Genomic DNA, 27631 nt, shown 5'->3' on the forward strand with positions numbered 1-27631 from the left:
CTAAGTAGGCAGAGGACAGGTTGGGAAGTTTTTCTGAGACTCTTAAACGTATTGCAAAGGGGTTTACCCGACTAGTACGTTCTTTTGATCTGACTGACAGGCCTTCCTACCCCACTGCTGCACCCCTGAGGAAAAGCAGCCTATAATACTGGCGGCCAGAGCCCCACAGGGCCATGCATTGTACCGGGCGGGGAATGACACTGTCCCTAAAGCAAACCCACAGTGGAACTACCGAGTGAATTCTAGTGCTCTCTAGATGGGACCATATGATGAACTGCTTAACAGAGGGTATGAAGAAACAGTAAAACCTGTTCATTATGAAAAGGTGAGAGAGGTCCAGCAGGCACAGGATGAAAAGCCTGCAGCCTTCCAAAGGAGACGAGTGGAGGCTTCCAGGAAGTATGCAAACGTGGATCCCTCCTCCCCCAAGGGACAGGCCCTTTTGGCTAAGCCCTTCATTGCCCAGCTGGCCCCAGACATCAGGCCCAACATTCAGAAAGCAACTGCGGGTCCTCGGCCTCCAATGAGCGATTGTCTCCAGTTGCCTTATTCGGTTTTCAATAATAGAGATATGGCTGAAAAGGCTGAACGCACCCTGAGAAATATGCAAAAGGCCCACATGATTGCACTGGCTTTGTCCGCTCAGAGACCACCAACGGGAAGGCTGGCTTTGCCAGGCCAATCTGGCCCTGGCAGACCACAAGGCCCAAGGGTACCCACACAAGGCCAGTGTACCCCGTGTGGACAAGAGGGGCACTGGAGGAACGAGTGCAATCGATGTGCCCTTTGCAAACAGCCCAGGCACTGGAAGAGGGAATGCCCCACATACCAGAGAGCGATGGAGGCCCCTCAGCCACTGATGGTGTTGCAATCAGAAGACTGTAGGGGCCCAAGGCCAAAAGTGCCTCTACCTAAGGATACCATCTATACAACGAATGTCGGGCCTTGGCTGGTCACTGACGTGGCAGGCCACAGGACAGCATTTCTTATAGATACTGGTGCAGTCTTCTTGGTCTGAACCCAAAGGGCTGGAAACCTTAGCGATCATAACAAATACATAACGGGGTTGTCAGGGAAGACCCAAGGGCACACGTTCCTGGAGCCCCTTGTGTGCAAGGTCAACGGCCAGCCATTTGCACATTCCGTTCTCTTTGTGCCTGACTCTCCCATCCCTTTAAAGGGAAGGGATTTATTAACCAAGTTAGGGGCCACTCTGTTGCTCGAGGGGCAAGGGAACCCCCCTCATTGCCAAATGGTTCTAACAGAAAGTGGAAAGGAACAGATTGAATCTGAAGCTGAGACAGAAGCCTTGGTGACCCTGCAGTGTGGAATATCGAGGGTCCAGGCTTGGCCAAAGACATCCCGCCGGTGGCTATTAAGTTAAGACCTGAGCAGGAATATCCTGGCAAAAAGCAGTAACCCCTAAACTCATAGGCACCGAGAGGACTCTCTCCCTCAGTAGAGAAATACCTTTTGCATTGTTTATCTGTACCCTGTCAGTCTCCATTCAATTCGCCAACGCGACCCAATCTTAAACCCCACTGGGGAATAGCATGTATATAAGATCTAAGGGCAGCGCGAATAGCAGTGACCAGGGCCTCGGAGGTAACTTAGAGACAAGTATTTAAGCAGAAATATTTATGTTAAATGTGATCATTTGTGATTCTGATTATTGTAACCAAGTTTCTTTATCAATTACACTGTAATCCGATGTTTAGCCATGGCTTTTAAGTCTTCGGTCATTTATAGATATTTTGCACTCTGGCCATCTGTTACAAAAAGTGCTTCATCATCAAGGAGGTTCATAGCAAAGCTATGGAGCACTTGCAACACCTCCACACCAAATTGATGGCTATTCGAGGACTCCAGCCCATACCGACTTAAAACAAGGAGCTGTCCTGCCCCTGGTGCCCCTAGATCCGGCATCCAGAGATTTTTACTGTCTGACAGGCAGGGTCAACGCCCCTGCTCAGCCTGGAAGCAGCTACAGAAGATGGACCAACGCCCTTCTGCTTCTCATACGAATATGGCAGTAAAATCTCTGAGGGGGAAATGAAACAGGAGGGAAGGGGACAGGGCACCTGGAAAGAATGACATAGCCCGAGAACACAACATAAACTGATCACACCCAAATGGGTCCAAGATGGCGGACAAATCAACTTCCAAGTGCCATGACTAGTCCAAGGCTGACAAGAGGATCCAAAAGTGGGTGGTAGCCCCATTCTGGAACACTCTGCCCACTCATTAGCCTATCAAATTACCCACCCTTAAAAAGACTGAAAACCCCCATACCCTGGTGCCTTTCTCACCTTCTGAGATGGCCCACACTATCTGCGGAGTGTGTTTCTCTCTAAATAAATCTCTAAATAAACTTCTTATCTACAAAAAAAAAAGGCATCCATGCTAAAAGATAGTCGTGACACCCAAGAGCACCGATACACAGCTACATAGGCACAATCAGTACACTCCAGGAGGGTCAGAGACACATGAAAACAAAGGTGGGTCTTGCTTTCTCAGATCTGATCTCAGGCACGATTCCCATTGGCATGAGGGCAGAGAGAATGTGGAACAGAGAAGCGCAGAGCAGAGATGTCAGACAGGACCAAGTCAGAGATGGTGGCAAAGTGGCAGAAACACAGGAGGGCACTCTGAGCAAAGGCATGGGGGTGAGATGGACCTCTGAGCTCGGTGTGCCAGCTTCTAGGAGGGGCTGCAAGCTCATTGCTGTGCAGAGACAGGATGCGTGTACACACATGCACACACTGAATTCTCACCAAAACCCTGTGAGCGAGGTGCCATTTGCTGAGTGACTTATCCAAGGTCACCCCCACGGTCAGTCAAAGGGCTCTCTGACCCCACAGCAATGAGAACAGAATGCCCTGTGATACCGGGAAGTGTTCTAGCCGTGGCTACTCAGCACATGCAGATGGTGCAACTGGGAAAGTGTAGTTTACATTTTAGTGACTTCTAAGTAATTTACAAATTGCTACTCATCTCACTTAATGGGAAATTATTCAATATGATGGGATGACTTGGATATATTGACTTCTCCAAACATGAGTTTTCTGAACTCTGAATAGAGGTCAAGTGTTTCATGAGAATGTATCATCTGGGGACTTCCTAGGTGGCGCAATCGCTTAGAATCTGCCTGCCAATGTAGGGGACACAGGTTCCATCCCTGCTCCAGGAGGATTCCACATGCCAAGGAGCAACTAAGCCTGTGTGCCACAACTAGTGAAGCTCATGAACCTAGAGCCCATGGTCCGCAACAAGATAAGCCACCACAATGAGGAGCCCGCGCACCACAATGAAGAGTAGCAGCCTAGAGAAAGCCCATGTGCACCAGCAAAGACCCAATGCAGCCAATAAATAAATAAATAAATACTTAAAAAAAAAGAAAAAGAAAATGTATCATCTGCATTGGGAAGTGTTGTGAGAAATGTAAACCACATTTCAGAGACTTAGTATGAAAAGGGACATGAAATATCTCATTAATACTTTCCTATAAGGATTACATGTAGAAATGATAATATTTTGGATATATAGAAGGAAGACATTGAATTAGAATTAGTTTCACCAGCTTCCTTTTCCTTTTATCATGTGGATACTAGAAAATTGGAAACCACCCTTCTGGCTCTATTCTGTTTCTACTGGACAGTGCTGCTCTGCGCATCTCCTGCTGCTGCACGTGGCAGACGGGTTTGATGGCGAAAACAGACCTGCATTTCCGGGGGAGACAGCATCGAACCGGCTATTACAGATATGGGTGAGGAACAGTCTGCTGAGGCCAAAAGAGCTTTGAGGACAATGCTTGGAGCCATTTGGTATAGAGCCCAATGCTGTTCCCCATCTTGCCCGTCTCAACTTTGACGGCACAGATTGGGCAACCGGTGGGAGTTCAAGGTACACATGGGGGAACCGCCCCTCAACTCCCTGCCCCTCAGACTCCCTTGTGTTTGGCTCTCACAGCAAATAGCATCTCGCAAGTGTTTATGGTTCTTGTCCCGCCCTTTTGTGGCACAGGTGGGAAAAGAAGGCACTGGCCCAAGTCACCAGAGTCACCGTGGCAAAGGCGACCTTGCTCCCCAGGTCCGCTGACCTCGGACAGGGCCTTTCTCTTCCACGAGGTGCTTGTTTCCCCTCATCTCACACCTCCTCCCTGTCTTGTGGCAAGAGGCTGACGACCTAATGCCAGCCCTAGTTCGGCCACGGAATAACCAACGAAATACTGACCAGCACCTTCCATGAGTCAAGCACTATTCTAGGTGCTGGGGGTGCAGCAGAGAACAGGACAGATACGGGGAGAGTAGCCAATAATTAGGTAAATACGTAAATAAGGTAACTTTCTATGGTAATCCCTGCTACAAGGAACAGTAACAAGCTGCGATGAATAAGCCGGGTGGGGGTGTGACCTACGCTGGTTACAGTGGTCAGGGAAGGCCTCTCTCAGGGGACAGGGGAGCTGAGACCTGAGTGACAACTAGGAGCCACTCATGGGAAGATCTGGGAGAAAAGCATTCTAGGCAGAAATAACAGACGGACGCAAGCCTCCTGCTTCCACTTTGCGGCTCTTTCATTTGGCCCCTAGAAGGACACGTTATTTCCACCCCCACAGGTACCCAGTCTGCCACCCTACTCTGCCAGGAGCATCTCATGGTCTGATGTGTCCTGTCACCTCCCAGCTGGGAGGCGGCCCGGACACTGCCCGCACACTCCCACAGGCAGGAACATCCCGAGAGGGGAGGAAACAGCCTGGTTTGTGGAAAGGCCGGCCTGACTTCAAATCCAGCCCTGCCTCTTCCAAGCTGTGCAGCCCTGGGTGACGGACAACCGCTCTGAGTGGCAGTTTCCTCATGTGTGAAAGGGAAAGTTCTCATAATCACACTCCTTCCCAAGGGAGTCAGGATGACACATAACACTAAGCACCGCAACCCACAGTCACAAGGGGACATCTACATGCTCACAACGTGGCAGACCTGTAATACCTGCACTTTCTCTCACCCCAACAGCTCTGTGAGACAGAAGCTATTATTATCTCCAATGCACACAAGAGCAATTGGAGGCAGGAAGCGGCTGTGTCACTTCCCCGAGGTCACACAGCTGGCGCCCAGGCAGGCTGGCTGGGCTAAAATCCAGGTGTCAGCAGGGCTGGGCTGCATTCCTTCTACAGGTTCTGCGCGAGAATTCTTTCCTTGTCTGGTGACCAGCTTCTAGAGCCCCTGCACTCCTCGCCTGGGGCCCCTTCCTCCATCCTCAGAGCCAGCCGTGCCATCGCTCCCACCTCTGCTTCCGGCGTCACATCTCCTCGGACTCTGGTTCTCCTGCCTCCCTCCTTCCCTCACAAGGACCCTTGTGAATCCACTGCACACCCACCCCCAGCCCCAAATCACCCAGGCCAGTCTCACCATCTCAAGATCCTCAGCTCATCCCATCCACAAAGTCCCTTTCGCCCAGTAAAGGACACACTCACAGGTTCTGGGATGGGGACGTGCATATCTATTCGGGGGCCATTATTCGGTCTACACACTTAGCTAAGCTCTCCCTGGGCCAGGCCCCCCGGAATCCTCACAACCACCTTGGAAGGAAGGGTCACTAACTCTCCCGGCTTCACAGATGGGGAAACTGAGGCTCAGACAGGTAAATAAAACACTCCCGTGTCACACACAGCTAGTGACTGGAACGGAAACTCAGACTCAAGTGCCTAACGACAAGCCAACACTGCTTCCCAACTCCCCAGTTTCAATCCTTGAGGTAAAACTCAACATCTCAGGACTTCCCTGGTGGTCCAGGGCTTAGGACGCCGAGCTTCCACTGCAGGGGGCACAGGCTGTATCCCTGGTTGGAGAACTAAGCTTCCGCCAGCCTCAGGGCACGGCCAAAACAAACAAACAAACAAAACCAAAAGGCTCAACATCTCTGCCTCTCCCACATTATAAAGCAGGGGGCCCTCTATTTAGCAGGATGTGTATATTTATATTTTAATGAATGGTTCTGATTTCATACATGACCACTTCTACTTTAAACACACGCATACACTCCCTTGTCTTTCTTCTTTTTGATAAGTAAAAAATGACTGATCAAAACATGGAAACAACCCAAATGTCCATCAGTTTATGAATGCATACATAATGAATGAAATTTCCTACAATGGAACAGTATTTAGCTGTAAAAAAAAATGAAGCACTGATCCAAGCTATGACATGGAAGAATTGTGAAAACATGATGGTGAGTGAAAGGAGCCAGACACAAAAGGCCACATATTGTATGATCTTATTTACATGAAATGTCCAGGACAGACAAATCCACAGTCACAAAAAGTACAACAGCGGTACAAACACACACTAGTGTATATACAGTAGATAACCAACAAGGACCTGCTGTATTGCTGAGGGAACTATACTGCATATTTTGTAATAACCTGTAAGGGAAGGGAATCTGAAAAAAAAACTGAAACTAATACGACACTGTAAATCAACTACACTTCAGTCTTAAGGAATTGGGAAAAAAAGCTTAAACTACAATAATGATACATTTTTAATCTTGAAGATTTACAGATTAAAAAGGTCAATATCATGTTGATTTACATGTACACCAGCAGTGTTAAATGCAGATTAATTGAGTACATTAGGGACTTCTCTGGTGGCGCGGGGCTTAAGAATCCGCCTGCCAATGCAGGGGACACGGGTTCGATCCGGGGTCCGCAAAGGTCCCACACGCCAAGGAGCAACTAAGCCCATGAGCCACAACTAGGGAGCCCTCAAGCCACAACTACTGAAGCCTTCGCGCCTAGAGAAGCCATGCTCTGCAACAAGAGGAGCCACCACAAGGAGAAGCCTGTGCACCGCAATGAAGAGTAGCCCCTGCTCACCATAACTAGGGAAAGCCTAGGTGCAGCAACGAGACCCAATGCAGCCAAGAAATAAATAAATTCATTTTTAAAAAATTCAGTAAATTCAGTTGCGTTAAAAATAAAAGAAACAAAAAATTTAAAAAATAAACAACTGAACTCCCTATTTTAAAAAAAAGTACATCAGTGGTTGCCAGGGGCAACGAGGAGAGAGGGGAATAGGGAGTGAGCACTTTGTGGTTTCAGGTTTCTTTTTAGAGCGATGATGAACTTAGTGTTCTGGATTAGACAGCAGTAATGAATTCAGCACACTGTCAGTATACTAAAACCCCTGAGGTGTACACTTTAAATGGTTCCACTAATGAACTTCATGTTACATGAATTCTATCTCAAGAAAAAAGAAGAGAGTGTTCAGTATTAGCTGTTGGGAGAAAGGCTTAAGCACAAGATGACTCATCTGTGGCCCAGGTCTGTGTGCACCTTTCCCAGGAAGACAGAATTCACCAGTGGAAGAAATGAGACAGGGGAGGTTTGCAAAGTCCCTGAGACAGCTTATTAAAAAAAACTCTGCCAAGACAAATAGTATATGATATTGCTTACATGCCCAATCTAAAAAAAAAAACATGATACAAATGAACTTATACACAACACAGAAAGAGACTCACAGACTTCGTGAATGAACTTCTGGTTACCGGGGGGAGGAATACATTGGGAATTTCGGATTGATGTGTACCCACTGCTATGTTTAAACAGATGACTAACGAGGACCTAATGGATAGCACAGGCAACACCACTCAGTATTCTGTAATAACCTATTGGGAAAAGAATATGAAGAATAGGTACATGTATTTGTATAACTGAAACACTTGGCTGTGCACCTGAAACTAACACAACATTGTTAATCAACTCTACTTCAATATAAAATAAAAATTAAAAAAGAAAACAAGGATTTCCTAGGTGGCGCAGTGGTTAAGAATCCGCCTGCCCATACAGGGCACACGGGTTCGAGCCCTGCTCCAGAAAGATCCCACATGCCACGGACCAACTAAGACCATGAGTCATAGCCACTGAGCCTGTGTGCTGCAACTACTGAAGCCCCCATACCCAGAGCCCGAGCGCCGCAACAAGAGAAGCCACTACAGTGAGGAGCCTGCGCACCACAGTGAAGAGCAGCAGCCCCTCTCAGCAGCTAGAGAAAGCCTGTGTGCATCAACGAAGACCCAATGCAGCCAATAAATTAAATAAATAAATAAATTTATTAAAAAAATAGAAAAAAATTAAAAAAAAAAAGCAGCCTCTTCCACATCCATGAAAGGCAATGCCATGCACCACTTAAAATAATAAAGTAGGACTTCCCAGGTGGCACAGTGGTAAAGAATCTGCCCGCCAGTGCAGGGGACACGGGTTCGATCCCTGCCCTGGGAAGATCCCACGTGCCACAGAGCAACTAAGCCTGAGCGCCACAACTACTGAGCCTGGGCTCTAGAGCCCATGAGCCACAACTATTGAGCCCATGTGCCGCAACTATTGAAGGCCATGGCCTAGAGCCCGAGCTCCAAAACAAGACACACCACTACAACGAGGAGCCTGCGCACCACAAGGAAGAGTAGCCCCCGTTCTCAGCAACCAGTGAAAGCCCGTGTGCAGCAATGAAGACCCAACACAGCCAATAAATAAAAAAAAAAAAAAAAAAAAAGAATAAAGTAGAACTTGCTGCCATGACAACAGATCTCTAAGATGCAGTTTCTTGGCAAAAAGCAAGGGAGGATCCTGTACATTCTCTGTACCTTTCAAAAGGGGCGGGGGAGGTGGGGACAGAGTGACCCAGGCAGGCAGATGAGAAACTGCCCACAGTGGTGGCCACAGGACGGAAGCCCTGGGAAGCAGAAATCAGGCGAGGGGCAGGAGGGGATGCAAGCAGGTGGCCACGAGGATGTCCTCCTCAGGGTACACCCTCCCTGTGTGCCTTCTGAGTTACGCACCATATGCATACCACACCCATTTGAAAACTAAACTTAATGAAACCACACTGGTGGTCTCCAACAGTGGAACACTGTGCAGAAACGAGAAGGAGCCCTCTATAGCCACATCCAGCAAGGAGGGTGAAACTAAAGACAAGAATCTAGCAAACAATGCGGGGAAAGAACAGGGCAGCCAGAGGAGAAGGTGCTACACACTGTGTGATTGCATTTCCATACAATTCAAAAGCAGGCAGAGCTAACTGAAGCTGTTAAAAATCAGGGCCACGGTTACCCCTGTGGGGGGCAGTGACAGGAAGGAGCACAGGGGACATGGGGGGTGGGGAGGGACGCGGGTGCTGTTCCTCCATCTGGGTACAGAGTACGCGGGCTGCCCTGCACTGTGTGCTTTGCTGTACACAACACACATGTCATGTCAGAGTAGGTAAAAAATTGAACGACACCACAACGGCAAATCGAGTGACGAGAAAACCCCCAAAAAGCAGAAACGGAATGTGTCCACCTTGCTACTGAACATTCCTTTTAAAGAAGGCACCTCGGGGGCGACGGGAGGTACACCTGGGCTGCAGCCCAGCCCGCCCCATCCGGCCCAGGGGCCCTGAGCAAAGAGGCTGGAACTGTCCTCCTGGGAGCAGGTGACGGGTTGGCCACGGAGCCTCATTCAGCACCAAAAACAAAAGAGGCATGTGGGGCTGTGAGGAGCAGAGGGCTGAGCCCCACACGGCGACACACAGATGCGGTGACATATTATTTCAGGGACAAAATACTGAGTAGCAGGAAAACCCACAGAGCAGTCTACGTGTCTTGGTGTCCTGAAGGGTCCCCTTATTCACTTATTTGCTTCAAAAGAACCAAAATTAGCATTCGGGGAGTTTGGAGTCAGCCCGGCTACTGGCAACTGACAAGTGTCAGGAGATGTTCTAAAGGGTCTCCAGCCTGACATAAATTAACAACTGCTGCTGCACTGCTGCCTGCTCCTGCACGTTCCCCCTGCAGTTTCTTCTGAACCTGGACACCTCACAGAAGATGCTGTGAAAACCGAAGTCAGCTTCTGTTCCTCCTCTGCTCAGAGGCCTTCCATGCCGCCCATCTCAGGCAGAGGAAAGGTTTAAATCCTTACCATGGTTTTCAGGCCTCATGTGGGTTGGGGGCTCTCTACTCCCACCCCAGCACCCCTTTTCTCTCTCCCCATCAACTCCGCTCCACCTACACACAGGGCTTGCTGGCCCTCCAGCCCGCTAGGCATCAGGCAGACACTGGAACACAGAAGAGATATATCTGACTACATGTTGGATCTGTTTCTTTTACTTTAAGCTTTGCTTCCCGTTGCTTTGGGTCACTAAAAGGATACTGTCTATATATAATAACCTGCCTAGGAGAACCCTGCCCCTCTGCCTGAATATTAAACCCAAACACCTTGGTTCAGGGAAACATCCTCACCCTGTCCACCAGTGGAAGGTTGCAAGAAAGAAGAAATTAACACGTCCCCTTCCCGAGCCTGGCCATTCCAGGCCACATCTGCAAATCTTATGGCCTTTTCCTTTACTTCCTCATCTCTGCCCCCTCTCTGTTCTATAAATGATACTGGCATCAAACCCAGATAAGACAGTTACTCTTGAGACTTTAGTGCCTAATTTCTTGGTCAGCCAGCTTTCCGAATAAGGTCATATTCCTTCCCTCAACACCTCATCTCCAATTTACTGGCCTGTTGTGCAGCAAGCACAGCAAGCTTGGACTTGGTAACAGCACCAGCACGGCACCAGCCCACCAGGCTCCAAGCCTGTCTTGGAGTCTGTTTCTTGCCCACATATTTGCAGAGCTCACTCTGCTTGAATGGCAGCTTCTCAGGGAGGCCTTCCCTCACTCCTCCTTATTGAGCTAAAAACCTCTTGCCAGTGCCTCCTCTGCCACTGGAGGTATTCCTCCATCCTCTACACTATGTAATCTCCTCCCCAGTACTCAACACCTGACGCACATTTCACATATTGATTTCTCAGTCTTTCCTCCCTGACATGAAAGCTCCAGCAGCTGACCTATGTGTCTGTTGTGCTGTGCACTGCACGATGCCCCAGGACCTAAACAGTGCGGGGCCTACAGAAGGTGCTTCTATGAATGAACAAAGGAACTCATCCACTCCCAAGTCTCCAGGGCCGGTCCCTGTGCTGACAACTCCTACAGAGCTGTCTCTGGCTCCATGTCCGATCCCTTGCTGTCCCCTGGACGCAATCCCTTGGATGTCCCAAACTCACAGCAAACCTGGACATTCCAACCAATGTATCACCTTCTCAAGCTGCCCCTTCTCGGGGCTTCCATTTTGCTGGCACTTGCAATATCCCCCTGGCTCTGCCAGGCCAAACAGTCCTGTGCCTCCACTGACTCCTCTGAATCCCTCCCTCCCCGTATCCTGTCTCTTCTTGCTCCCACTGAAAGGGGGGTGCAGACCAAACAGGCTGTTCCTGATCATAAAGAAGACCAGCAGAACCACTGCCCACTCATAGACACATGAATCCCTCCCTCTCCACAAACACCTGCCTGCTGACAGGCACTTTGGTAAACATCACGTCACGGGATTGTCACAAAACCCTGCGATCAGATCACATGATTCCCAAAGGGTAGATGAGAAAACAGGTTCAGAAAAATGAAAGTACTTGCCTGAGCTCACAGACTGATGAGGGAGAGATGGAGATTAGAATCCAGGTGCTAAAACCAACAGGTCAGCAATCTGTATCTTTATCAGTTTAAAACAGTGGCTCTAGTCAAGTTGCAAAACCTCTCTAGGCCTAATTCTTCACTGCAAAAGGGGATAATAAGAGACCGGAGGTCATGGGGTTTCCTTGAGGATTGAATGACTTAACTCATGTGAGGTGTTTAGAATGGTGACTAGCAATGGGAATCTTTTTTTTTTTTCCTGCCACACTGTGCGGCTTGTGGGGTGTTAGTTCCCTGATCAGGGATGGAACCCAGGCCCTTGGAACACAGTGTGCCAAACACTGGACCACCAGGGAATTCCTGGGCAGTGTAAGGTTGAATCAATGTCAGCACTCATTATTCTTACTATGTTAGGGACCTAGGAGATATTTAAACTCCTCAATTCATTCCGAAAATCTTGTGGGTCTGTGTATTTTTCCTGGGAAGACAATTCTCACCTTCTCTCTGCTTCTCAAAAGCTTCTGTAAACCCAAACTTTTTCACTGACAGTTCACTGGGCAAGAGAGAGACAATAATATGTTTTACACAATCAGGGAAGCCTTGTCCCCAAACACCTCTACACTCAGAAGCGAGGAATATGGCCAAAAGCAGAAAGCCAACACAGGAACACAAAGCAGCATGGCAAAGTGGCTACGAGCACCCACAACGGGTTCAAGTCTCAGCAGGGCCATTGGTTAGTGGTGATAACAGTCCCTACATCCTCTGACTCCATGAACAGCCAGGTCACGCAGGTCAAACACCCAGGCGGGCACCTGGCAAACAGCAGGTGCTTGGCAGCACACGGAGCTCGCTTCTCCCACCAGTTTCTTCTGCCTGACAGGAACGGCCTGTTTGGAATTCTGTAACCATCTTGGGTGAAAATACCCTCTCCCCTTGGCCGCCCTCCAACTCCACAGAGCATGAACCAAAGCACTCAGCACTCCACACGTAGAAACCTAGACTGGCCACATCACTTTGCGCTTCCCTTTGCCCCAGGTTCCCCACCTTGCAAATGAGGTGAACTGGGGACTTCCCTGGTGCTCCAGTGGTTAAGATTCCACGCTCCCAATGCAGGGGGCCAGGCTTCGATCCCTGGTCAGGAAACTAGAGCCCGTATGCGGCAACTAAGAGACCACATACCACAACTGAGACCTGGCCCAGCCAAATAAATAAAGAGTTTACAAAGGAAAACTAAATAAAATGAGCTGGATTGGCTTAGATGACCTGAGACATCTCCCAGCCCAGAGCCCAGTGACTTTAGAAGACAGGATACGTGGCAATGATGCACTCTGTTCCAGCTGAGGAAACTGAGGTCCTCAAAGTAGCAGCAACCAATGTGGGCCACATTCCCATCCTTCCCCGGCCCACTCCCGGGATCACCTTTCTCCTCGGCTAAGGGCCACAGGGGCACACTGCTCATTTCCAGCTGAGGAAGCTGACGCCCAAAGGGAAAGTGCCTCAACTCACTGCCACTTAACTGCAGAGCACAGGCTGCACCCTGGGTCTCCAGACTCCTATGAAGGAGATGGGGTGGGGAGGGGTAGAAGCACCTGGAGCACCACAGAGATGGTCTTCTCGCCCGCCTTGCCTGCCTGCCATTTTCGGTACGTGTCTGCCTTGAGAAGGTTTTCTGCACAGTAGGTCTGGAGAACAGAGTAGGAAAAGCAAAGTTAGAGGCCAGAGATGAGAGCTACGTCCCCAGCTCTCACATTATTCCTTTAAGTTCCCCCAGCCATCTAAGATCCCCCAGATGTCAGTTTTCTGATTCATCCCCCCACACACTCTGCCTTGAGTCCCCTACAGCATTTTCCCCTGGAAATTCACCTCCAGTCCCTCCAAGGAAGCTCTCCTATCATCCCTCCTGTTCTCTGCGGAAGGTCCTCTAACACATGCCTCCAGAATTCCCTCATGGCCTCTGAGTAATTCTCCCATCACCCTCCTTAGAATTCCACCAAGTCCCTTTTATGAAAGGAAAATCAAAAGGAAGTAGGTATTGCTCACAGGGCCCTCTACAGTGGAGCTGGGAGGCCACTGAGCAATGGTCACCATGCAGGTCTCAGCCCGGATGGAATCTGATCTTTGCATTAACACAGGCATCCACAACATCCCCCAGAAACTCGAGATACGTATCGGAGCCTTTCCGGAAAGTAACTCACAACAGCCTCTTCTTGAAAGCCAAATATTTTACGTGTATCACAGTCAATTACAATCCCTCTAGGCAACTTTAAACACCTGGTGACCTCTGTCCTCATAAGCCCTGACTCTCTCCCCCAACACTCAGTTTGACTGGCATGTGTGTATTGAATTGCAGGTCCTAAGGCTCCAAATGAAGCTCTAGTTTCTTTGCAGCCGCGATACTGATTATTGCTCAACACCTTTCAGACTCCAAAAGTTCTCGCAGCGCCCCTCACGACTTCCGTTACGTCTCGCAACCCACCCACCCCACCCCCCACCCCACAACAGTCCCTCACCGAGTCCTGGCTCCTGCAGGACACCACATGACGGAGGCGGATCTCCGGCATGTCAACGTCAGGGACGTCGCAAGACCAAGGAGATACGGGAGTCTGAGTTCAAGGCGCACACAGGGGTGTGCCCCACGCAGGCAACAGCGCGCAAATGCACGAGGCTTGGGCCTTTCAAACTGCAGCGCGCCACAGGTCTCCTAAACACTGCGCAAGCCCAGGGCATCTCTCTGGCAAAAGGCCAGCAGCGCTGCGTTGCCTAGCAACGAGCTTTCCTGTCTCCTACCCGCCAAACCACTCTCGGGCCCCTCCTCCCGGTGACTTGCCCACTAGGCTTTCTGGGCGCAAAGCAAAAGGGGCGCTTCCAGGATTGGTCCCCAGAAGAAATTCGCCACCCTCACTCCCCAGCTGAAGCCTGGAAAGCAAGAGGCCAGCAAACCTGAGTGCATATTTGTAGGGAGCCTGGAGCCTATCGCAACAGGCTCTCCTGCACTGCTTACTGGCTACCCTGCCCATGCCCCCCCACCCCCAACGCCCCCGCCACACACACACACACACACACACACACACACACACACACACACAATGTCTGATCTCTCATGGTTATGCCTAAGGCGGAGAGAGTGGGTAAAGAAATAAATAAAACACAATGGCGACTTCCCTGGACGTCCACTGGTTTAGGACTTTGCCTTCCAGAGCAGGGGCTGCGGGCTTAATCCCTCGTCATGAAGCTAAGATCCCACATGCCTCAGGGCCAAAATACCAAAACATAGAAAACAAAACCAATATTGTAACAAAGTTAATAAAGACTTTAAAAAAAGTGATCCACAGCAAAAATAAATCTTAAAAAACAAACAAAACCCACAATGCATGTGCCAAAACCAGACACACATACCCAAGTTTCAATGCTTCCAACCATGCCTCAGGTTTCCAATGTGACCTGTGCGCACCTGTCTCGTGCCACGCCCATCGCTGCCCTATTACAAGCATCCCCCTGTTCAGTCCCTGAGAGACCCAGAAGTGCCTCTTGGGGTGGGGTCGGAGCTGGAGACAGCCCACACACAGAAAAGGGAGTAGGAGCCAAGCATGCCCCCACAGAACAAGCCTGGCCACGCTGGGCCCTACCAGCTAGGGCCCCACCCATGCCGGGCACCCCTCGGGAAGAGTGGGAAGCGTATCTCAGTCCCAGCAGGTGCTCTACCCTACAGGGAATCTAAAGACCTGATTCTGATCTTGGGCTTCAGGCCAGAAAATAGAACGGGGCAGGGGGGTAGGAAGTGGTGGGAATGTGAGAAAATGGGCAAGTCACCTTCTGGCTCCTGATGGAAGAGAGGGCTGGAGGCCCAGACTCCTCAAGTCCCCATGGAAGAGGGGGCTGGGCACAAGAGGCCCATGTCCCTTGCAGATTCTGGTTCTGCCTCCCCAACCCACAGCTGCAGACACCTGCCCCAGATCTGACATCACTTCTTTCTCACCCTAAGGGTAAGGTGGGGCCAGACCCGCCCCTCCTCAGCTTCCTATAAGAAGAGCTGGGGACCTGGGACTGCAGGGTCACTCGCTCATCCATCATGAGGACTTGCATGAAACCCCAGACCTTCCTGCTGGCCTCCGCGCTGCTCTGCACCCTCCTGGGTCTAGGTAAGGAACGAGGGGCCTCGGCTCCTGGGACCCTCAGAGCATTCAGCAAGATCCTACAGGGAGGATGGGGAAAGAGGAGGTGTCCTGGGGATTCAGATTCATGGGGAAGGCAGAGGCTAAAGGAGAGAAGGCCTGGGGCCGCAAGGGAAGAATACATAGCTCAAAATCTTGTGTGTGTGAATCCCGGATAAAGGAGGGGTTTATGGGCTCTGTATCCCCTGTCCCTAAAGAAGGGTCTTAAAATAAGGCATCTGGGCCAGTGTTCAAGATTCTGTGCTTCCACTACCAGGGGTATGCCTTCAATCCTTGCTGGGGGAACTAACATCCTGCATGCCAAGCAGCGTGGCCAAAACAAAACAAACACTGAATTCCAGGAAATCAGATGAGGGTATGATTAGAAAGGGAAATCTTTAAAGAAAAAATTGAGGGGAGGGGTAGATTTCCTTTCTCCCAGGACTCTATGTAGCTCAGATCCCCGGTGCCCTCCTCCCTTTGATGCAGGAGTTCAGGCCAGACCCACTTTCCCCAGGACCCAGTTGTCTATTGTCTCAGGACCAAGGAGTCCATGACCTTGCCCTCCTGGTCCTTGCTCTCCCTTCTTGACCTGGGATGCGGATCCCAGCCTCAGGTCCCCCTGCCTGGGCTCCTACTGTCTGTGAGACCTACGCCAGGGACCTACAAGGAAGAGGGTTCCAGTTGCGAGAACCAGCTGGGCCTGAAGCTTCACAGAAGTCCATGGAAATCTACACCAGGCCCCCTCCCTGTCCCCAAGCTTTCTCAGAGGACCCTAGTGTCCAAAGTCCCTAGCCTTGTAATTAGGTAAAGTTGCTCCCTGGTGGAGTGGCTTCTCAACCCTGAAGGCACAGTATCCCTACTGGAGGAGCTTCGGACAGTTCCCGGGACCGCGGTCAATGCCCCAGCCAAGAACACTCAGGGGGACACCCGTCCCTCCTCCCCCAGACACATACCCCCGCCCCACCCCCTGTCACTGCCCATCCCGCTCTGGGCTTGGAAGTCTTGGTCTGCAGACCACAGCACCCTTGACTAGAGCCCCGCTCTCTGCACTGCAGGATACCCACTAAGCTGTGAGGTGTGTACAGGCTCCGGACTCACGTGCAGTGGAAATGTGCAGACGTGCGACCCTGACCAGGACTCCTGCGTGGTCACCGTGGCTGACACCAGCAGAAGTAAGAGGGCCGGGACTGCTGTCAGATTCTGGGGAGGGCGGTGTGCCTTCAGGGTACCAGATACCACCGTGGGTTGGGAGGAACCTTCAAATGGTGAGGGGGCAGGAAAGAGGGACGTCTCGAGGTGAATGCAGGGAAGAGAATCCGAGGGAACGACAGAAACAACTGGTCTCCTGGATTTCTGAAAATGAGGTTCCAAAGAGGCAATGGGGGGCAGGGAGGGACAGATATAGAGACTTTCTTAGGCAGGAGGGGATTGGGAAAGGAACACACAGGGTTGGGGTGGGGGGGGGGACCAGAGCGTAATAGCCAGAGGGGGAAATCTAATATGCCAGGGGCTGGGGGAGGCGGGTGTAGAGGAGAAGGAAGAGAATGGAGTGGGCTGCAAGGAATGGGATCAGGTTGACCATTTGGGGAGGGAGGGATCCCTCAGGGATGTGGGCTGGAAGAGACCATAGCTGACAGGAGGTAGAGAAGTGATATTTGGGTAGAGGGAGAGATAGAAATGGACAGAAAGGACAGGGAAGATATGGAGCAAATCATCGCAGAGAAATGGAGATGGGCTACTGGGGAGACACATGAGTACATGAGGAAGGAGTGGCAGGACTTAAAATGGAAGGGACGGTCGCAGACCTGAGGGAGGATGGGGGAGAAGGGGGGCAAAGGAAGAAACCACTGCTGGCAGGGGGTTCATTGAAGGCTGAAATAGACCCAGACACCCTTAGGTAAAGGAAGATGGTGGGCGCAGAGCAGCTGATGAATGAAGGATGTGACAGGAGGTGAGGCCCAGGTTGAGTGCAGGAAGGAACCACCCCGACTGGAGGGGGTGTGTGAGGAAGTTGGGATAGAAGATTGCACGCTGTCCCACTCACCGAGCAAGGGTTGGCGGGTGGGGGAAGGTCGTGAAAGCCTTGAAGAGACCACCCGGGCTTACACAGGAGGGAGATGGGACCCCGCAGCAGTGGGAGGAAGCTGGGAACACACACCCTTCTGTGGAGTGAAGAGGGGAAACCCTAGGGTTGGAAGAGAGCACCATACGGTGGGGAGGAGGAAGGCTGTGGCTGGGACAGACCTAATAAACCGTCCAGACCATGCTCCAGGCAGATAAGGGGGTCTGAATCTGAGGGGCTGGAAGAGACCTCCCTAGACAGCAGCAGGCGGCGGCAGCTGGAAGGTTGGCAGAGACCCAGGAGCTGGGGTCCAGGCCAGGGGCCCTGAGCCCTCCCCGCATCGTGCCATCCTGCAGAGGGACACCGGTCGGTGAACACCTACAAGGGGTGCATGAAGTCCAGCGCCTGCAGCTCGGAATTCCTCTCCATCACCATGGACCCTGAGAACTACGCGGTGTCCAACACACGCTGCTGCCAGGGCGACGCCTGCAACCGCGATCCCGTGCCCGGTGAGTGCCCGCTCAGCCCCACATCCAGAGTCCCTTCCTGCCTGGGCCCAGAGCCTGCTGTGAGCACCCGCCACTGACCCGGTGGTAACACTGCTCAAGCATCTTCCTTGCTCTGAGCCCCAGGTTCCTCGCCTCTGAAACGCAGTGTCCATTAGCTGCTGCTGTCCTCTGGGTCGTTGTGAGGTTGGGAAGGGGTTATCCTCCCTTATACCTTACACTCCACCCTCCTCCCCAGCTCCCCAGAACAATCGGACAGAGAATGGCCTCCAGTGCCCTACCTGCATCGCCCACTTCAAGGAAACATGCTCTTCGACTCAGCAAGTGCCCTGTGTTGGCAAGGAGAGCCGCTGTGCTGCATTCACTGGCAAAGTGCAGACGGGTGAGCGGCACCTGGATTTCTGGAGGAGGGGACAGGGAGGCTCCCAGAAACGGAGGCTCATACTTCCAGCTTCTAGGGGAGAGAGTGGCTCCAGAGAACTGCGTGAGGAGGTGGCAGGGGGATGACCCCTGGCTCATGAGGAGGGAGGGCTTGAGGTGCTGACTGGACCCTGCCATCCCTCTCCCCCCACAGGTATCATATTTGCTACTCAGGGCTGTGCTACAGAGAATGCCTGCCACACCAAGCCTGGGACCCTGGTGCCCTCAGCCTCTCGTATCTACACCATCACCCGGGCTAACTGTCCTCCAGACACCCAGCCTTCTGGCAAGGCTAAGTAAAGAACTGAGGCTTATGTGACGTTTGGTCTCCATTTGTTCTCAGCTACAGCTTCCCATCTGCCAATATATTAAACAAGTGAACAGAGCAAGCCTGAGTCCTTGTGATGTGATGCATTTCAGGGAGGGGGACGCAAAAGGAGGGCTCTCAACCCTTGGGAACCCCCTCTTTGGATGCGAGAGAGGGAAGACTCTACCTGTTGTTGAGGGATTACGCCCTGTCGGGTCCCCCTGCTAAGTGTTTTCCATGCGGTACCTGATTTCATAATCACAACAAGTCCGTGAAATCCAAAGTATTCTCCCCATTTTACAGAGGAAAAAAACTGAGGCACGGATTGTGGTGTCACTTGCCCTGGGTCAAAGAGCTAGGGAGGGTCAGACTCCAGAGTCCATGATCACCTCTCCTGGTTCATCTCTCCCTCTTTTTGCCTCGGTTTCCATGTTTGTAAAGTGTGGATGTTAACAGTTGTAACTGCAGAGGACTGTCTGAAGCGTCAAAGGAAAAAACACGAAAACAGCACTTAGGGCAGTGCCTAGCACCTTAAAGACAGCCTTGGTCCTGGGACAATGTGTCTGGCCAAACAGTTATGATCCTAATAGCTGCCACTTCCTGAGTGGCCATGAGTTGGCAAGGTGCTCGACCCTGGCATCAATCAGGAAAGACTCGATTACGCTACAGTAGCCATCAAGTCCCTAATCTCCGTGGTTAAAAGCAACGGAGTTGTCGTAGACAATTCATGCTGTAGGAATGCTCGTATAACAAACCATCCCCAAACTGAGACTTGGAACAATGATCATCCTCCTTTCCAAGGGTCTGTAGGTGGCCGGGGTGGCTCTGCTTCTGGCTGTGCTTTGGTGGGTTTGGCTCCAGTGTGGGAGGGGGGTTCCCGTCCTCCATGGGGTTCCACACTCTTCTGGGATCCGTGGCTCCCTGGCTAATGTCCTTCTCATGGCTCATCACAGGGGCACAGGAACCAGGTGCACCAAGGGCCCCTGCCGAGGTCGCGGGCGCTCATGTCCTGCAGAGTAAGGTAGATGATATGGTCAAAGCCAACATCAGTGGACCAGGCACGTCTACACCCCCTGCATCGGGAGGGACAGGAGTGGTAGTTGCTACGGAAGTACCCACTGAGGAAAGGCTGATTTATCCTTGACCTTCCATGTCTGGCACCGCCCACAGGGCGTTCTGCTCGTCAGAATCGTGGAGCAGTCGCCAAGTTGAACAGTGCTGGTCTCTGTGCACAGCAGAGAGCCCAGGGCCGTTTCACATGGGTGATGAAATGCTGCCACCCAGAAGGGACTTCCCACAACTCACCAGCTGGAGCTGGTCACATGGCCCTACGAAACCCCACGGGGAGGGGAGGAGGTACTGCCTTTGGGTCCCCGATTGCCCCACAGCTACCCCACCCCGCCAGACACATTTCATAACCAGCACGCATGGCCACCATGTTGTCTTAGGGGCTGTTTTTCATTTTGGCTTCACGATTACTCCATGGGATAGGCGCTATTATTCTCATCCCTGTTTTCAGAAGAATCTGAGGCCCTGAGAAGGAATGTCACATTGGCAGTCATGCAGCTAAAAAGTGTCAGAGCTTAAGATTTCAATCATTGAGTCACATTGAGGGAGAGAAAGAGACCACATCACAGAGAGAGGGGACAAGCCTGTATCAGTTACCCTTTGCCACATACCAAGCCCTTCCAAGCCTCACTTGCTTAAAATAATTGCCTTGAATTTAACGCATTCTATGGATTGGCAATTTGGTCTGAGTTCAGCTCGGTGATGGTTTTGTTGGTCTCTGCGGGATTCAGCTGCTGGTCAGCTAGTCGCTTCTCTTTCAGAAGGTTGGGTGTCAGGGCTGACGGGGCCATATGTCTCTGATCACCCAGGAAGTTAGCCTGGACTTCTTGTTTTTCTTGTTTTCTTTCTTTCTTTTTTTTCCTTCTTTTTGCCGCACTTTGGGGCTTCAGGGATCTTAGTTCCCCAACCAGGGGTTGAACCCTGGGCCCGGCAGTGGCAGCGCTGAGTCTTAACCATGGCAGCAGCCAGGAATTCCCCAGCCTGCACTTCTTGGTGTGGTGGTGGTGGCAGGGGCAGGGTCCCCAGGGCAGCAAGAGAGGAAGTCCGAACACATTGGCACGTGTCAAGCCTCTCCCCATCATGTTTGCAGCTGTCCCAGTAGCCAGAGGTCCTCTGTCCACCTCTTGAGTCAGAATGAGAAGCGACAATCCAAGGGCAGGGCTGCACAGACGCTGAACAGACGGGGGGCATGAATGGGCCACGCTGGTTCCAGGGCCGAGATGTGTCTCATCACAGCCCCAGGGCTAGACAGTTACTAGGCCACCCCACCCTCCAGGGTGGAAAAACTCAGATGAAGTCTTTGCAATCCAGCCCAAGGCATTCTATCCTGCACAGACCCCCACGGTCTCTCCTCTCTGGGGACCCAGGAGTCCCTACCCTTCGACCCCTCCTCCCTCAGACCTGGGAGCCGACGCTTTCAGCTCTAGTCAACATCCAAAGCACCTTCTTTCCCTCTGTGAACCCCCAAGGAACACACACACACAATGGAATTTCTACTTTTTTATTCACTGCTCCAAACAGCACCGCGAGCCAACCCACCCTTGTTTCACCTGTCTCCATGGTTCCCCACCTCAATGGACACAAGTCTCTCCGTCATTATCCAGACAAGTAGGAAACTCAGCTAAGGTGAGGAGGCGTGTACACCTCCTCTGCCTCTGGCGATGGCAACGCCAACATTCACCATCCATTTCCTTGAATGTCTGCCCTCGAGGGCCTTCCAGCCTGCAGGTGCACAGGAACACACCCTGATGGGAGCCAGCGATCCGTCCACAAGGGAGTCTCAGTCATTTCTGCTTGCATGCCGCCAGAGACAGATGCCTCAGGCGCAACGTGCTGCCTCCACAGAGCCTAAGATTCAATCCCTTTCAAAGTCATGATTTAAAAGGCAACCACCTCTAGGCCTTTCTCACCTTCTGAGATGGCCCACACTCTATCTGTGGAGTGTGTTTCTCTCTAAAATAAATCCCTAAATACACTTCTTACCTATCACTTTGTCTCTCACTGAATTCTTTCTGTAGTGAGACATCAAGAACCTGAGCTTCTACTGAATGCAATTTACAGATTCAATGCAATCCCGATCAAATGACCAATGGCATTTCTCACAGAACTAGAACAAGACATTTTACGATTTGTATGGAAACACAAAAGACCCCGAAAAGCCAAAGCAATCTTGAGAAGGAAAGACAGAGTTGGTGGAATCAGGCTTCCCGACTTCAGGCTATACTACAAGGCTACAGTGATCAAGACAGTATGGTCCTGGCACAACAACAGAAATATAGATCAATGGAACAGGATAGAAAGCCCAGAGATAAACTACGGTCAACTAATCTATGACAAAGGAGGCAAGGACATACAATGGAGAAAAGGTAGCCTCTTCAATAAGTGGTGCTGGGAAAACTGGACAGCTACATGCAAAAGAATGAAATTAGAATTCCTAACACCATCCACAAAAATAAACTCCAAATGGATTAAAGACCTAAATGTAAGGCCAGACACTATAAAACTCCTGGACGAAAACATAGGAAGAACACTCTTCGACATAAATAACAGCAAGATCTTTTCTGATCCACCCCCTAGAATAATGGAAATAAAAACAAAAATAAATAAGTGGCACCTAATGACACTTCAAAGCTTCTGCACAGCAAAGGAAACTATAAGCAAGACAAAAAGACAACCCTCAGAATGGGAAAAAAAATTCCCAAAGGAATCAACAGACAAAGGACTAATCTCCAAAATATTTAAACAGTTTATCCAGCTCAATATCACAAAAACAAACAACCCAATCCAAAAATGGGCAGAAGACCTAAATAGGCATTTCTCCAAAGAAGACATACAGATGGCCAAGAGGCACAGGAAAAGCTGCTCAACATCACTAATTATTAGAGAAATGCAAATCAAAACGACAATGAGGTATCACCTCACACCAGTCAGAATGGGCATCATCAGAAAATCGACAAACAGTAAATGCTGGAGAGGGTGTGGAGAAAAAGGAACGCTCTTACATTGCTGGTGGGAATGTAAATTGATACAGCTGCTATGGAAAACAGTATGGAGGTTCCTTGCAAAAAATAGAATTACCATATGACCCATCAATCCCACTACTGGGCATATACCCACAGAACACCATCATTGAAAAAGACACATGCACTCCAATGTTCACTGCAGCACTGTCGACAATAGCCAGGACGTGGAAGCAACCTAAATGCCCATCAACAGATGAATGGATAAAGAAGATGTGGTACATACATACAATGGAATATTACTCAGCTGTAGAAAGCACTGAAACTGGGACATTTCTAGAGACAGGGATGGACCTAGAGACTGTCGTACAGAGTGAAGTGAGTCAGAAAGAGAAAAACAAATATTGTATATTAACACATATACGTGGACTATAGAGAAATGGTACAGATCAACCGGTTTGCAAGGCAGAAATAGAGACACAGATGTAGAGAACAAACATATGGACACCAAGTGGGGAAAGCGGGGAGGGCTGGGGGGGGGGGTGAATTGGGAGATTGGGATACCAAATTGTACACTGTAAATATATGCAGTTTATTGTAAAAAATAAAAAAATAAAAAGTTAAAAAAACAAAAAAGAACCTGAGCTTCATTAAGTCCGGACACCAGGTGTGTGATCTCTGTTGGAAGATCATGGGTTTTGGCCAGGTTTGAGTCCCGGTCTCATGGGTTCAAGTCCCAATCTGGGTTTTGGCTGGGTTTCAGTCCTGGCACATGAGCTCAAGTCCCAAAGTGAGGTGCATGGTTTCAGCTGGCGACCACGAAGTGGACAGTGATAAGGTAAGAAAATATTGAGTTAGGTTTTGGTCCTAAAAGGCTCATGGGACGCCATGAGCCAGGTATACTAGGGAGGACACTCTGCCGATGTCTGCTCACTTTTGAACAGCAGGTCGACCCTGTATGCTTATACACATCCAGGAGCAGGGCCAGGACAAAACTGTTACTTGACTCTGTGTTTTTTCTCTGACATTCCTGCACTCTTGCTCATTCCTGCTCTCTTTCTTTCTTTCTTCTCCAAGGGGCACCTTTCATTGCTTTCACTCCCCTCCCTCTGACTCTCAGAGGTGCTGCCCTTTATTCCCAGCTTATAGCTGGACCACCTCCCGCTCATCGTCAACCCCGCTGGGGACGTCTTCTGTGCGGTTTCTCTGGGATGACTTTTGGGCACTAACATCAGCTTGGGAGACGGCCTGGCAAGGGACAGCATCTACAATCGTGAAGAGCAAATCTGGACCACACTGCATGCTGGATTGTGACTTACGAGTGCCCCTGCTGTTTTGCCTGTGAGAGAAGTTTCTCATAGAAGTCAAGGAACAATAAGAGTCCATGTACCTTTCTCAATGTCTGATCTAAGTAGGCAGAGGACAGGTTGGGAAGTTTTTCTGAGGATCCTGAACTTTTTACAAAGGGGTTTACCCGACTAGTGAGGTCTTTTGCTCTCACCTGGTGGGACTGACAGGTCTTACTACCCCTCTGCTGCACCCCTGAGGAAAAGCAGCCTATAATACTGGCGGCCAGAGCCCCACAGGGCCATGCATTGTACCGGGTGGGGAATGACACTGTCCCTGAAGCAAACCCACCGTGGAATTACCAGGTGAATTCTAGTGCTCTCTAGATGGGACCATATGATTAACTGTTTCACAGAGGGTATGAAGAAACAGTAAAACCTGTTCATTATGAAAAGGTGAGAGAGGTCCAGCAGGCACAGGATGAAAAGCCTGCAGCCTTCCAAAGGAGGCGAGTGGAGGCTTCTAGGAAGTATGCAAACGTGGATCCCTCCTCCCCCAAGGGACGGGCTCTTTTGCCTATGTACTTCATTGCCCAGCCGGCCCCAGACATCAGGCCCAACATTCAGAAAGCAACTGCGGGTCCTCGGCCTCCAATGAGCGATTGTCTCCAGTTGCCTTATTCGGTTTTCAATAATAGAGATATGGCTGAAAAGGCTGAACGCACCCAGAGAAATATGCAAAAGGCCCACATGATTGCACTGGCTTTGTCTGCTCAGAGACCACCAACGGGAAGGCTGGCTTTGCCAGGCCAATCTGGCCCTGCCAGACCAGAAAGCCCATGGGTACCCACACAAGGCCAGTGTACCCTGTGTGGACAAGAGGGGCACTGGAGGAACGAGTGCAATCGATGTGCCCTTTGCAAACAGCCCGGGCACTGGAAGAGGGAAAGCCCCACATACCAGAGAGCGATGGGGGCCCCTCAGCCACTGATGGTGTTGCAATCAGAAGACTGTAGGGGCCCAAGGCCAAAAGTGCCTCTACCTAAGGATACCATCTATACAACGAATGTCGGGCCTCGGGTGGTCACTGACGTGGCAGGCCACAGGACAGCATTTCTTATATATACTGGTGCAGTCTTCTCGGTATGAACCCAAAGGGCTGGAAATCTTAGCGATCATAACAAATACATAACGGGGTTGTCAGGGAAGACCCAAGGGCACACTTTCCTGGAGCCCCTTGTGTGCAAGGTCAATGGCCAGCCATTTGCACATTCCGTTCTCTTTGAGCCTGAGTCGCCCATCCCTTTAAAGGGAAGGGTTTTATTAACCAAGTTAGGGGCCACTCTGTTGCTCGAGGGGCAAGGGAACCCCCCTCATTGCCAAATGGTTCTAACAGAAAGTGGAAAGGAACAGATTGAATCTGAAGCTGACACAGAAGCCTTGGTGACCCTGCAGTGTGGAATATCGAGGGTCCAGGCTTGGCCAAAGACATCCCGCCAGTGGCTATTAAGTTAAGACCTGAGCAGGAATATCCCGGCAAAAAGCAGTAACCCCTAAACTCAGAGGCACCGAGAGGACTCTCTCCCTCTGTAGAGAAATACCTTTTGCATTGTTTATCTGTACCCTGTCAGTCTCCATTCAATTCGACAACGCGACCCAATCTTAAACCCCACTGGGGAATAGCATGTGTATAAGATCTAAGGGCAGCGCGAATAGCAGTGACCAGGGCCCCGGAGGTAACTTAGAGACAAGTATTTAAGTAGAAATATTTATGTTAAATGTGATCATTTGTGATTCTGATTATTGTAACCAAGTTTCTTTATCAATTACACTGTAATCCGATGTTTAGCCATGGCTTTTAAGTCTTCGGTCATTTATAGATATTTTGCACTCTGGCCATCTGTTACAAAAAGTGCTTCATCATCAAGGAGGTTCATAGCAAAGCTATGGAGCACTTGCAACACCTCCACACCAAATTGATGGCTATTCGAGGATTCCAGCCCATAGCGACTTAAAACAAGGAGCTGTCCTGCCCCTGGGGGCCCTAGATCCGGCATCCAGAGATTTTTACTGTCTGACAGGCAGGGTCAACGCCCCTGCTCAGCCTGGAAGCAGCTACAGAAGATGGAGCAACGCCCTTCTGCTTCTCATACGAATATGGCAGTAAAACTCTGAGGGGGAAATGAAACAGGAGGGAAGGGGACAGGGCACCTGGAAAGAATGACATAGCCTGAGAACACAACATACACGGATCACACCCAAATGGGTCCAAAATGGCGGACACGTCAACTTCCAAGCGCCGTGACTAGTCCAAGGCTGACAAGAGGATCCAAAAGTGGGCGGTAGCCCCATTCTGGAACACTCTGCCCACTCATTAGCCTATCAAATTACCCACCCTTAAAAGGACTGAAAACCCCCATACCCTGGTGCCTTTCTCACCTTCTGAGATGCCCCACACTATCTGCGGAGTGTGTTTCTCTCTAAATAAATCTCTAAATAAACTTCTTACCTCCAAAAAAAAAAAGGCATCCACGCTAAAAGATAGTCGTGACACCCAGGAGCACCGATACAGAGCGACACAGGCACAATCAGCACACTCCAGGAGGGTCAGAGACACATGAAAACAAAGGTGGGTCTTGCTTTCTCAGATCTGATCTCAGGCACGATTCCCACTGGCATGAGGGCAGAGAGAATGTGGAACAGAGAAGCGCAGAGCAGAGATGTCAGACGGGACCAAGTCAGAGATGGTGGCAAAGTGGCAGAAACACAGGAGGGCACTCTGAGCAAAGGCATGGGGGTGAGATGGACCTTTGAGTTCCCAGTGTGCCAGCTTCTAGGAGAGGCTGCAAGCTCATTGCTGTGCAGAGACAGGATGCGTGTACACACATGCACACACTGAATTCTCATAAAACCCTGTGAGCTAGGTGCCATTTGCTGAGTGACTTACCCAAGGTCACCCCCACGGTCAGTCAAAGGGCTGTCTGACCCCACAGCAATGCGAACAGAATGCCCTGTGATACCGGGAAGTGTTCTAGCCGTGGCTACTCAGCACATGCAGCTGGTGCAACTGGGAAAGTGTAGTTTACATTTTAGTGACGTCTAATTTACAAATTGCTACTCATCTCACTTAATGGGAAATTATTCAATATGATGGGATGACTTGGATATATTGACTTCTCCAAACATGAGTTTTCTGAACTCTGAATAGAGGTCAAGTGTTTCATGAGAATGTATCACCTGGGGACTTCCTAGGTGGCGCAATGGTTTAGAATCTGCCTGCCAATGTAGGGGACACAGGTTCCATCCCTGCTCCAGGAGGATTCCACATGCCAAGGAGCAAATAAGCCCGTGCGCCACAACTAATGAGCCTGTGTGCCACAACTAGTGAAGCTC

General features: G+C 50.5%; 1 protein-coding gene across 1 annotated transcript; it reads left to right on the plus strand.

The window, feature by feature from the left end:
- The first annotated feature begins 15544 nt into the window (after positions 1–15544).
- LOC130837969 (phospholipase A2 inhibitor and Ly6/PLAUR domain-containing protein-like) lies at positions 15545–18967 on the plus strand. Its single transcript, XM_057710698.1, has 5 exons — positions 15545–15614; positions 16685–16801; positions 18048–18200; positions 18436–18579; positions 18772–18967. The coding sequence occupies exons 1-5, from the start codon at positions 15545–15547 to the stop codon at positions 18915–18917; spliced, it is 630 nt and encodes a 209-aa protein (XP_057566681.1). The 3' UTR covers positions 18918–18967.
- Positions 18968–27631: the final 8664 nt, after the last annotated feature.

Source organism: Hippopotamus amphibius, chromosome 16 (assembly GCF_030028045.1).
Source record: "Hippopotamus amphibius kiboko isolate mHipAmp2 chromosome 16, mHipAmp2.hap2, whole genome shotgun sequence".
NCBI lineage: Eukaryota > Metazoa > Chordata > Mammalia > Artiodactyla > Hippopotamidae > Hippopotamus > Hippopotamus amphibius.

Excerpts from the sequence above, each read along its gene's own strand:
- LOC130837969 (XM_057710698.1), top strand. The coding sequence starts at position 15,545 with ATGAGGACTTGCATGAAACCCCAGACCTTCCTGCTGGCCTCCGCGCTG. Across the intron at positions 15,615-16,684 it reads CTGCACCCTCCTGGGTCTAG|GATACCCACTAAGCTGTGAG; the intron begins GTAAGGAACGAG and ends TCTGCACTGCAG. Across the intron at positions 18,580-18,771 it reads CACTGGCAAAGTGCAGACGG|GTATCATATTTGCTACTCAG; the intron begins GTGAGCGGCACC and ends CTCCCCCCACAG.